The sequence below is a fragment of the Aethalodelphis obliquidens genome, unplaced genomic scaffold, assembly GCF_003676395.1.
Source record: "Aethalodelphis obliquidens isolate GAN/ISIS:26980383/991018 unplaced genomic scaffold, ASM367639v1 scaffold35, whole genome shotgun sequence".
NCBI classification, from domain to species: Eukaryota; Metazoa; Chordata; class Mammalia; order Artiodactyla; family Delphinidae; genus Aethalodelphis; species Aethalodelphis obliquidens.
Genome location: NW_020837979.1, coordinates 8664270 through 8675434, shown reverse-complemented (window position 1 = coordinate 8675434; position 11165 = coordinate 8664270). Strand labels below are relative to the sequence as shown.

General features: G+C 65.4%; 1 protein-coding gene across 4 annotated transcripts; it reads right to left on the bottom strand.

The window, feature by feature from the left end:
* Positions 1-349: 349 nt before the first annotated feature.
* SEMA4C (semaphorin 4C) lies at positions 350-10650 on the bottom strand. 4 transcript variants are annotated; one of them, XM_027128919.1, is made up of 15 exons: positions 10062-10496; positions 7914-8059; positions 6282-6430; positions 5893-5955; positions 5648-5746; positions 5476-5572; positions 5237-5353; positions 4988-5139; positions 4716-4891; positions 4298-4442; positions 3978-4200; positions 3750-3862; positions 2357-2514; positions 2198-2268; positions 350-2070 (listed from the first exon to the last, which is right to left on the bottom strand). In XM_027128919.1, exons 2-15 carry the CDS (start codon positions 8020-8022, stop codon positions 1241-1243), a joined length of 2502 nt encoding a protein of 833 aa, XP_026984720.1. In that variant the 5' UTR covers positions 8023-8059; positions 10062-10496; the 3' UTR covers positions 350-1240. The 4 variants fall into 4 exon arrangements, with proteins under 4 accessions (XP_026984720.1, XP_026984717.1, XP_026984718.1 ...); XM_027128916.1 differs by lacking the exon at positions 10062-10496 and adding an exon at positions 10536-10650 and having other exon boundaries at positions 351-2070; positions 7914-8062; XM_027128917.1 differs by lacking the exon at positions 10062-10496 and adding an exon at positions 10536-10648 and having other exon boundaries at positions 351-2070.
* Positions 10651-11165: the final 515 nt, after the last annotated feature.

Below are 11165 nucleotides of genomic sequence, written 5' to 3'. Positions count from 1 at the left end.
CTCACTCCCATTTCCCCTTCCCAGAGTTCTGGGAAGCCAGGCCCCTCCCGCTATCCTGCTTCTACTCCCCATGCCCTGACTTCTCCCTTTGGCCAGAAGCCAAGGCTGGCTCTCAAGAGGCTGTGGCCCTGGTCTGGCTCCCAGCCCGAACCACCACTGTGGGAAAACATTGGCGCCTGGGCTGTCCCCCCTCCAGAGAGGGGCACAGGCAGGAGGGGGACCACTGAAGGAAAGGGAGGCTGCCCCAGGACTGAGAAGGGGGGCAGTCCAGCCCCACTCAACCCACAGGGAGTCTCCCTCTTGGCACCCAGAAGGTTTTGGCCCAAATGTCTTATCTCCGTGACAGGAAGTTTCATTTTCTCCATTTTATTTGTCCATATAAAAATACTCAAATATTTACAACAAATAAATACGTGGGGACACAATAAGTTACACTGTGAGAAGCCCTCCTCCTGGGGCTGGGAGAGGATGTGCCGCGTCCACAGCATGCCCGCCCTCTCCTCCCCTCCCCCTCCCCCTCCCCCCACACCACCTTTCCCAGCCCCGCCAGGGAGGACAAGTATAAAATACCACTGAATCCCAGGGCCAAGCGGGAGGCCCCTCCCACCCTTCCCCCAAACACACAGGAGGCTCCATCTCCCCCCCCCACCCTGAAAACATTCACAGCCCTGGGAGTAGGACCAGGCCCACCCCAGAGCCCTGGACTCCCCCAGAGGGGCACAGCACCCTGCCCAGCCCACCCCCGTATGTACATGGCTGCCCCCCAACTGGGGACAGGCGGGGGTAGGAGAGGCAAAGTGATACAACCCCTTCCCCTTCATAGCTTCAGTGACCCACCAGGAGGACCCCAGGCCAAGGGAAGACTTGACAGAAACAGGAAGACTGTGTCACACACCCACACACACATACGTGCACACGTCCACAGACACACATGTATGTACACAAACACACCCACGTCTCCAACTTCCGCCTTGAAAGGTTTTGGCTGCTGGGGTCCCGTGCGTCTGTGATTCACAGCCCCTCACAGAGGAGGAAGGTGCCCTCTGTTGTGAGGCTGGTGCCCCGGTGAGCCACACCAAGTGGCAGTGCCCGTGCTGAGAGAGCAGGTCCTCATGGCCGGGCGGTGCCGGGCAGGGTCCGTCCGGGGCAGAGCAGGTGCCCGTGCCATGTCCCTGAGGTAGCTGGTGCCTGTGCAAAGTAGGAGCCGCGCCTCCCACGCCGCCCCGCTGGAGGGGGACCCTCACACCGAGGACTCCTCGGGGTTGGAGTCCGGCAGCTGCTGGCGCTGCTGCAGTTTGCGTCTCAGCTCGTCGGCGAGCTCGGGCAGCGGGTGCCCGAGGCTGCCCCGGTCCTCCCCTCCCAGCTGTAAGCGCACGTATCCGTTGGCATTGGAGTTCCGCCCGCCCCCAAGGTGGAGCCGAGTTGGAGAAGGCAGGGGCTGGCCGGGGATGCCAGGAGGCGGCGAGGGGGGCCCGCCGCCGGGCTGGCACCGGGCGTGTCCAGGAACGATCTTGAGGGAGCCGTCCGAGTAGTAGTAGCCCACGGGGTCCCAGAGTTTCTCGTCCGTCTCGGGGCCGGGCCGGAAGGGGGGACTGGTGGGCTCCTTGGGCAGCTCCAGAGGGTACACCAGGGTCCTCTCGGCTGCCTTGGCGCCCTTCTCCAGCTCCTCCCGCAGCCGCCGGCGCAGGGACAGAACCAGCAGCAGCAGCACAAGGCACACGGCCCCCAGGGCCACCACGGCCAGCCACACCAGCCCCAGGCTCTCCAGGGGGGCCCGGGCCTCCAGGGTCACTGACGGGCCCGCCACCACTGCTACCAGGTAGCCTTCGGCAGCCAGCCGGGCCCCCTGCTCCTCCGAGAAGCAGTGGTAGGCCCCGGCGTGGCGGGGCTGGGCGGCCATCACCACCAGGGCCTGCAGCCGGGCGTCGTAGAGGAAGGAGCCGGGCTGCTCTGCAGGCAGCTCCCGGCCCCCAAAGGTCCAGCGGGCATGGGCGAGGTTGGAGGAGAGGCGGCAGGGCAGCACCAGGTCTGTGCCTGCCACCACCGTGATGTTTTTGGGCGTGAGCCTGACTGCAACGGCAGAGAAAGCAGAGCAGAGAGTCAGTGCAGGAAACCCAGGCCGGGGGGCGGATGCAGACACTTCAGCTCTGGCCCAAGGCCCACCACCCTGGGAGGGGGACTAAAAAAGACAGCTCACCTTTCTTACTGCCCCGGAAGTTACAGATGCTTGAGGTGTCTGAGACTGTCACGTGCTGGATCAGCAGGGACCTGGTGGGGGAAGCAGAGGCCATCAGCGTCCCAGCTCTAGCCCCCCTCCCCTCCCTGCTGGTCCCAGCACGCGCAGAGCCCCACTCACCCGGAGTGGCCGCCCACGGCCGTGCAGCGGCTGGTGTTGACGCTCCAGGCGCAGTAGGGGTCCCGAGCGAGCACGCAGTCAGCGCAGGAGCGGTACTTCACGCAGTCGGCCAGGGGCAGCTGGACCAGCTGGGAGCGGGAGCCCGCAAAGAGCAGCTTCTGCCAGAGAAGCACAGGAGGGGGGTGAGCCAGGCCCGGACACGGCCTGGGGGCGGCTCAGACCTTGGCCAGGGGGCACAAGGGGCCCAAAAGAGAAAGGGGGCTGCGCTCAAGTCCTGAGGAGGGAAATCTGAGGACTGAGAATGCACGGAGGGCTTACTGCAGGCCAAACGCAATCCTAAGCATCTTACAGATGTGACCTTATTAGAAAGGAACAGCGAACCTGTGAGGCCGAGAAATGTAATCTCACACACACACACACACACACACACCCCTACACACACACACCCCTACAAACACACCCCCTACACACACACACACCCCTACACACACACCCCTACACACACACCCCTACACACACACCCCCTACACACACACACCCCCTACACACACACCCCTATACACACACACCCCTACACACACACCCCTACACACACACACACACACACACACACACACCCTACACACACACACACACACACCCCTACACACACACACACACACACACACTCACTCACTCACTCACTCACTCCAGGACAGTATAAATAGCGCAGGAAGTTCAGTTTCCGCAGGGCCCGTCAGCCTCACAATAGCACCAGCAGAGCAAAAGGCGTTTTCCTCTGTTTGAATGGTGATTGCCAATTTGTGTGTTTCTTCAACCACAGACTTTGTTTCTGCCATTATTCCACGTTCTGGAGAAACAACCTGAGCCGCCACCACAGGTGGTGAAAGGCGCGCGCGGGAAGGTGCCACAGGTTCGCCAGAAGAGAGCAGAGCAAGAGCAGAAGTGAGAGCAGCACTTCGGGGAACGGCTGAAGCCGCCGGAGGCAGGGGGCAGGGCTGGAGGGCAACGGGCCGGTCGGCAAGGCGACGTCACGAGGGCATCACGAACTGACACAGCACAAGGCCGGGCCAACAGTGGCACCGGCAGAGAAGAGGCACAGCGCAACCCTGAGGGGCCTGAAGAGAGCGCACAGAGCAGCTGCCACGGCCCCGTTCTGGGAACGCAGCCCCGCCAGGACCAGGCTATATATGAAACATAACGCCCGGCCGCCAGGACCAGGCTATATAGAAAACATAACGCCCGCAGAGCGCGGATTCCGTTAGCGCTCTCATTCCTGGGACCCGCGCCCCAAGCTACTCGAGGTGGCTCAGGCATCTCCCCACCCCTGTACCGGCCAAGCACACGACCAGGGGTGGCCTGGGGACAGTGGTGGGTGGGGCCTGATTACTACCTTGCTCCGGGACAGGACCAGGCTTTCCACTGGCTCCTGGTCAAACACCTGCAGCTCCTCAATCAGGTGGACCCAGGGCCCCAGGCTCACGGCCTTGAGCAGCCAGCCATCTCCTGTGGGGAGGTGGGGGAGGACAGGTGTAAAGAAAAGAGCAAGAGGCTCTCCCCGCGCGGGGCACACAGGCCTCCGCCCAGTCCCCAGCGGCCTTGCCGCGCCCCCTGGGCCCACCTGTGCCAATGAACAGCACTGTACAGGTGGCTCCATCGAGCCCCGTGACCCGGTCGGCCACCAGCTGGGTGAAGTTGGCGTCTTTCTTCACCAGCAGGGGCCGGCCCCACCGAGGCCCCACCTGCTCCTCCATCAGCGGGTGCTTCTTGATGAAGTTGAGGGTGTTGTCGGGCAGCTCCAGGGAACTGGTGTAGCCGTGGCGCCGGTGCCAGTTGTTGATGCACTGGGGGCGGGGGAGAGGAGGGAGAGGAGGGAGCTATCAGCCTGGCGGGAAGGGCACTGGCGAGGACACAAGCGCGCCCCTGCCCCGGATGACTCACCGAGCCGGGCCGCGGGCTGGGTACCGGGTCGGTGTAGCGGCCCCACTTTTGGGCTTGCTCATGGTACTCCTTGTAGGGCCCCTCGAACACCCTCTGGATCTCTTCCAACTTGTACTCACAGACTGCTGACAGGTCCATGTCGCCCCTGTCACAGCAAGGGAGGGACCCCCAGGGTCAGGCCTGGGGCGACCACAGCTCCGGGCGTGCAGCGGGAAGGCAGGGCCCAAGCACAAGAAGGTCACGGGCCCACGTGACGCGACGGCGGCTCCAAGTGCCACCGGGGACAGAGCACGGCCCGCCTCCCGCGGGGGGCTTTGCAAAGGGGCCAGGCGCCTGGACGTCCCCCGGGGCCTGTCCCTGTCAGACCCAGCCTGCGGACCCGCTCCTCCCCACCCCCAAGGGCTCCCAGCCAACTCACCACCGCGCCCGAAAAACCCCGAAGAAGGTGGTGTTGTGCCAGGAGGTGTCCTGCAGGGTATGCAGAGCCTGCAGCTGGTTGAAGTAGAGCTGCCAGTCAGGCGCGGAGCACACCAGCCGCGCCTTCAGGAACGTGGTCCACTTCCTCTGCAGCGTCCGCGCGCCCCCCACGTCACCCTGGGGGACAGCGAGGGGACACTGCCGGTCAGCCCCGCCGGGCTCCCAGGGCCGTCCGCCGCGCTCCCGGGGCCGCCCGCCGCGGGGCGTCTGTACCTTGCAGACTCGGGCCACGCGGGCCACCACCTGCTCGGCGTAGCAGTCGTATTCCACGGCGCGCTCGCTGAAGAAGAAGTACACCTTGTCGTCGTCCCCCGTGAAGCTGCCCAAGCTCTCCGGGATGTAGGCGGAGCCCACGAAATGCGGTTCTGCGGGAAGCGGAGGAGGGTCAGCCCGGGCGCTGGGCCCTCGCGGCGCTTCCCACCCACGGCTGCCCGGTTGGCTGGCCGGCTCCTCGGGGCTCACCGTTGAGCCAGAAGGCCAGGTACTCCGTCTTCATGGCGTGGTGCGGCCCCATGATCCGCAGGATGACGGGCTCCGTGCCCAGGAAGTTGTTGAGCGTGGCCGAGTACAGCTCCCCGTCTACGGGAGACAGGGGGTCAGCCGGACCAGAAGCGAGGTGCAGCTGCACTCAGGCCACACAGCCCCGGACTGGGAACAAGTCCTGGGGGAACCCCCCAACCTGCAGCGGGACAGCCACTCACCCACAAGGAGGCCGGTGTGGCCCTTAACTGGGTCATAGGGACACTTCCCCTTGCCATCTTCGAACTCGCCACGCTCCAGGGTGAAGGTGAGCATGTCCTAGGGGAAGGGAAGAGGCGATGAGAAGGCGACGGGGATCGGTCGAGGGGGCTGGGGGAGGGGAGCGGCACTCACAATGTAGGTGCACTTGGGCTGGAAGGCGTAGGTACCACAGACATACAGGTGGGATGCGTTATACGGCTGCAGGAAGCGGATGAAGTTGAAACACTCCGTCTGGGGAGAGAGAGGCGTCAGTTAAAGTATGAGGGCCCCGGACATGGGGACACAAGGACCCAGACCAGCACTGGGTCAAAGGGGGCTCTGGGGAAAGAGTGTGCACCACGCCCCCCGCCCCTGCCAGCAGTGTCCCAAGCACCCACCTGGTTACTCTTCCCTTTCTGGGTGCACTCCGCCTTCTTCTCAGCTGGCGCCTCCCATGAGATCTGGGGGCAGGGAGGGGACACGTCAGCAATGTCACAGGTACATACTGAGTATGTGCTACTAGCAGGGCCCATGGCAGCAACGTGGGGAAGCCAAGTGAGAAGACACGGTCCCCACTCTCTGGGAGCTTATTCCAGCAGAGGTCAGAAGCCCCAGCTGCCCCAACGCAGTGGACCCAGTAAGTGCTGCAGACTCGGGGGAAGCAACATGCTCACCGAGGAGAATGGGGTGGGGGGCAGCTGAGCCGAGGGGACAGCCTGGCCAAGCGAAGCCCCTCCGGGTCCTGCCTCTCTCACCCCCGCGTGCCTCCCGCTCCCCCACCTCTCACCACTCCCTGCAGCTCCAGAGCCTCCACGCTGAAGGCAAACAGGGCCTCCCGGGCCCCTACGTACAGGAGCCCGGTCTGCTCGGTCAAGGTCAGCGTCAGAAAGTCCTGGATGCCCGTCTGGGAGAAGCGCCGCACCACCGTGGCCAGCTCTGCAGGGACAAGGCCAGAAAGAGCAGGGATGGGGTGAGCGGACCTTCCTGGGACTCTGGGAGGCCCCCCCACCCCCAAATCAGCCCTCCTCTATGCGATGGTCACCCCTGGTCCCCACATTAGAGCTAGCACCCCACAGGCAGATGCCAGCCAAGCCCCCTGACTGGTAGTAAAGGGCATTTTCTGAACAGGCTTTTGGCTCTGACAGCTCCACCCAGGCCTCCCTGGCCTTTCCCAGCCGGGGCGGAGGCAAATCTGGGCTGGGGAGGAGGAAGGAAGGATATCTCAGCCACAGCTTCCGGTCAGAGGAAGCCATCAGACCAACGGCTCTCACTCTCAGGGTCAGCAGCACTCCCCCCTCCCAGCTTCCTCAGCTGCTGCTTCCTTCTTTGCTCTGCTGCCTGCTGCCCTCACCAGGGTCCAGCCAGGCCCTGGACCCTGATCCAGTAGGGTAGGACGGACAGAAGTTGTGAGCACTCCTTTGACTTAGGAAACCCTTCCCTCCAGTGAGACCCAAATCCGGGCTGTTAGGGATACAAGCACAGCCGGCTATGGGCTGAGGAGGGACGGCAGGAGATGGAATCGGGCTGGGAGGCCAGGCCAGGGAGGTCAGCGGAAACCAGAAGCTGGGGACCAGAGATGGCGCTGAAGCCTCAGGGCTGGGAAGCCCTGTTGCCATCCGCCAAGCAGTGCGCTATGGTATTCGCGTAGTCACAGGGTTCCTACGTCAGCCCCCAGAACAGCTGCCGACCTGTCCTCAGGGTCCCTCTGAACCAGCCTCACTCTTTGGAGACAACGACGGGCCCAGACACAGGCCGGCAAGGGAAGGCTTCGTTAGCATGGAGAGGAGCCTGTGGGAGGTGAGCTCATCCTGGGCCCCCAGAGCACACAGATGATACAAACACCTGACATCACCTCCGCAGACAGGTGTGTGAGCACAGAAGGGCTGTCAGGTCTGCCGTCCCCCCATGCGAGCACGTGCATGCGTGCGCACCCCCCCCACTCTAGGGCCACCAGACAGCAGAGTGTCAGGGCAGCAGAGGGACGTCTATTGTATCAGGGTTGCTAAGGGGGCTCCTGGGGGCAGAGAGCTGGAAAGACTTGGGTGCAGGCAGTGACACCCTTCACCTCATGCCCATCCTGACCCAGGTTTCTCTTTTTAGGCTCTCAGTGCTCGCGATAATTCCAGAAGTGAGGCATGGGGAGAGTAATGCAGAATGGTCACTCTCTCTCGTATAACAGGGGCAGCTGAGCCAGGTCCTAAGTGTCAGGAGGGATCCTCTAGGTCCTGGCCTGGACTACCAGTTCTGGGTCCCTAGGGCCACTCACTCACATTCCTCAGTAAGCTGTGTCACATACATCAGTGGGCCTTGAGCCCGACTGCAGAATACGGCTGGCACGTCCTAGAGGGCAATTCCTTAGCACCCCTCTTCCCCCAGGAGTCCCTCCTGGCCTCCCGCTCCCCGCCCTCCAGGCACTCACCCCCAGAAGATACCGTCTTCCGGGGCACCAGGTTCCACCACACCTCAGCCCCAATGCCCAGGCCCCACAGTCCCACTGCCAGCAGCCAGACGGCCCAGTGCATGGCCATGGCACACGCCCTGGCGCTTAGCTCCAGGCCAGCTGCCCTGCTGGGGGAAAAGAAAGGGTCAGAATCACAGCCAGAGAAAACAGACCGGAAGGGGGCCCACACAAGCCGTACCAGGAGGCACCGACAGGACTGAAGACCAGATCCATCCTCCCCAGGACTCCCCCGTGCCCCAGGCCTTGGAGCAGAGACCTAGTCCCCTCCGACACCTGGCCTCAGCCTCTACAGCCTCCAAAGGGACCATGGGGTCTCCCTGGGGGGAGGGAGAGAGCTAAGTCAGCTGCAAGAGCGGACACTTGGACACTCGGACAACCTCCGGGCCCTCCCCGACTCCTTCTCTTCAACAGGAAGTTGTTTAAGAAAATAAAAAGGGGACCCCCCCTCCCCGCCTCAGGCCTGATAGATTCGAAAGATTTCTTAAAATAACCTCTGGAGGCAGGACCTGGCCCTACTGGGGCTCCAGCCAGCTCCAAGACCTAATTCTGAGACGCAAACCCCTCAGCAGGGTGATAAGCATGCGGTGGGGCAGGAGGTTGGAAAAGACCCCCAGGGAGGACTCGGCGCATCAGGCCTGCGGGGGTCCCGGCCCCAGCCTCTTGCCTCCCCCAGAGCAGACAATGGCCGGGCAGAGCCCCAAACCCCGTTCCACATCACAGGGCTGAAGTGGGTCCGGGAGCTGGAGGGGCCCCGCTTCCCGAGGCCCCTTTGTTGCCCAAGAAGGAAGGCAGGAAGTGGGTGGGATGGGCGTGGAAATGACCGGGGCCTCATCCTGTTCCTCGCACAGGATCCTAGGAGACACCAGCCCTAGGGCTGAGGGGCGGCGGAACAACGGAGCCGGCTCCGGTCTCATCAGGGATCTCCCGGCAGCGCGTTCAGGCGGGGGCTGGGGGGAAGTGAGGACCCGTTGGGGAGCGCCAGGGGGTTCCTCCTGGACCGCGGAGGGCGCCCCGAGCAGGGCCGGCGCCTGCTGCGCTCTCCCGGGGTCTTGACGAACCTTCCCAACTCAGAGATCGCGCCCCCAGGACCCCGGCCAGGGCAGGCCATCTGGATTAATTTCCACTGCTCCAGCCCTCCAATGCCGGGAACAGAGACAAAGAAGCTGGGTCTATGCTCACCCCAAAACAAAGGGTCCCCGCCAAGACCCCGTCCCGGGTCCCCCCCGCCCCCCCGGATTCTCCCCTCCCCCAGCTTCGGGGATTTGAAGGCAAACAAAGCGGCGGCGCTGGGAGCGTGGCGGAGCCCGGCCTGCGGACGCCCCCTGTCGGCCCAGTAACCCAGCGCGGGAAGGGCGGGGGGGGCGCGGGAGATGCGTTCACCACCACCCCCGTCCCCCAACACACCCCCAGCCCTCCCTCGGCCCCTTACCCCAGGCCCGGGCCGGACCCCGCGGCGCGCTCCAAGGCTCTGCCGCCACAGCTCCTCCCCGGAGCAGCCCCGGAGGTGGGGGTGTGTAGAGGGGTGCGGGCTCCTGGCGGCGCGCCCCCCACCCTTGCCCACCCAGAGCGGCGGGCCGCGGACAGCGCCTCCGCGGCTGCAGGGCTAGCGCTCCAGCCGGGGACTGGGCGGCGCGGCTCAGGAGCCTGGCTTTCCAGGACAGCCCGCCTCCCCAGCGGAGCGGGCGCGCGGCCGGGGGGCCGCGGCAGGGAAATCCGATCCCACAACATCGGCCTCCGTCCAAGCCCGCCCCAAACTTTCCGTCGGGGGTGGGGGAGCCAGGGGCAGTTCGGGGGCCTGGAGAAGATCCCGGCCGCGGACCGGACTGCACGAGGGAACCCCGCTCCCTGAGCCCCGCTGCCCCTGACCAGTCCGCGCCTCCGGACCCTGTGGCGGCGGGCGCCGCTCTCCCTGTCCCCAGCCCCCGCCAAGCAGCCCGCGGGGGGCGCAGAAAGGCGCTCGGGCGGACAGCTGTCCCCGCCGCCGCCCCTCCCTGAGCCCCCAGACCCCGTCCCTCGCGCGTGCGGCGTCCCCCGCCCGAGTCGGGGGACAAAGCGGCGACCCCGGAGCCCCTGGCTCCGATCCCAAGCAAACCCGGCCTCACTCACCTCTTCTTCGCGGCTTGAATCCCTGGGCGCCGCCCTCGCGTTCGGCTCCGACCACGGTCCGCCCCTGCCCGCGCGCCGCCGCCGCCCGCGCGCGCCCGCCCGCCCAGCTCCGCTGCCCCTCTGCCACCGCCCCTCGGCCCGGCTCGGCTCGGCGCCCCTGGGCTCGGGCTCCCCGCGCCACCGCGGCGGGCGCCGGCTCTTTCTCCGCCGCGGCCGCGGCTCTCCGCCCCCTCCCCCCTGACGTCAGGCGGGGGGGCTCGACGGAGGTCGGGGGCGGGCCGCGAAGGCCCGCCCCGGAGGGGGCTGCGACCCGCCGCGACCCGCACGCCTACCCGCTCCCCGCCCGGGGGCTCGGACCCCCGCCCCTCCCCGTGCCCTGCCGCCCCGCGCCTTGCAGCCGCGAGCTGCGCCACCGCGCCGGGAGGTGGGGCGGGGGAGGGACTCCTGGCCCTGGCACTGGGGAGTCGGACTCACCGGGTCTTTCCGAAGTGTCCCCCAAGGCCAACCGCGCAGGCTGGGCGGCCGGGCTCGGGAATGGGGCTAAGGGGATCCCCACGCTGAGGTTACTGGAACGAAGGCGTGCGGGCCAGTTCAGGGCGAGTATCCGAGGCTTCTTTTCGGGGCGGACCAGAGTGGTCTGTCTTTTGGCCCCCAATTCTTCTCCGTTTCTTGGCCCCAACTCCCACTGACCCCTGCGACCAGACTGGAACGGGCCTCACCAGCCAGTAAGACCCCCCAAGTCTCCCCGAGACCTTCTGCCCCTTGTTTCTCACGCTCCAGGCGGAGGGACCTGCTCAGCGCCCCCCGGCCAGCTCCCGGCGAAGACAACCCTGGACTCCGATTGCACAGACCCTACCCTCAGGAAATGACTCCTTCTGGTGCCCCTGGAAGACTGAATAACAAGTGACATGAGCCCTGATGTTCAGACGAAAGGGTTCTGAGGGGAGCCACGCTGGAGGAGAACTGGCATCTTCCGAACCGCCAGCCTCCGCCCACAGCCGCTCCTAGAAGTAACTTGTAGCCCCGGCCTCCTGGGCGGTGCTGGGGTGTCCTCCTTGCCAGCTGGTTTCTCGGAGCTGGGCAGGTGGACAGAGGAACCCCAGG

Excerpts from the sequence above, each read along its gene's own strand:
- SEMA4C (XM_027128916.1), bottom strand. The coding sequence starts at position 8,022 with ATGGCCATGCACTGGGCCGTCTGGCTGCTGGCAGTGGGACTGTGGGGC. Across the intron at positions 5,956-6,281 it reads CTCTGGAGCTGCAGGGAGTG|ATCTCATGGGAGGCGCCAGC; the intron begins GTGAGAGGTGGG and ends CCCTGCCCCCAG. Across the intron at positions 2,269-2,356 it reads GCCGTGGGCGGCCACTCCGG|GTCCCTGCTGATCCAGCACG; the intron begins GTGAGTGGGGCT and ends TTCCCCCACCAG.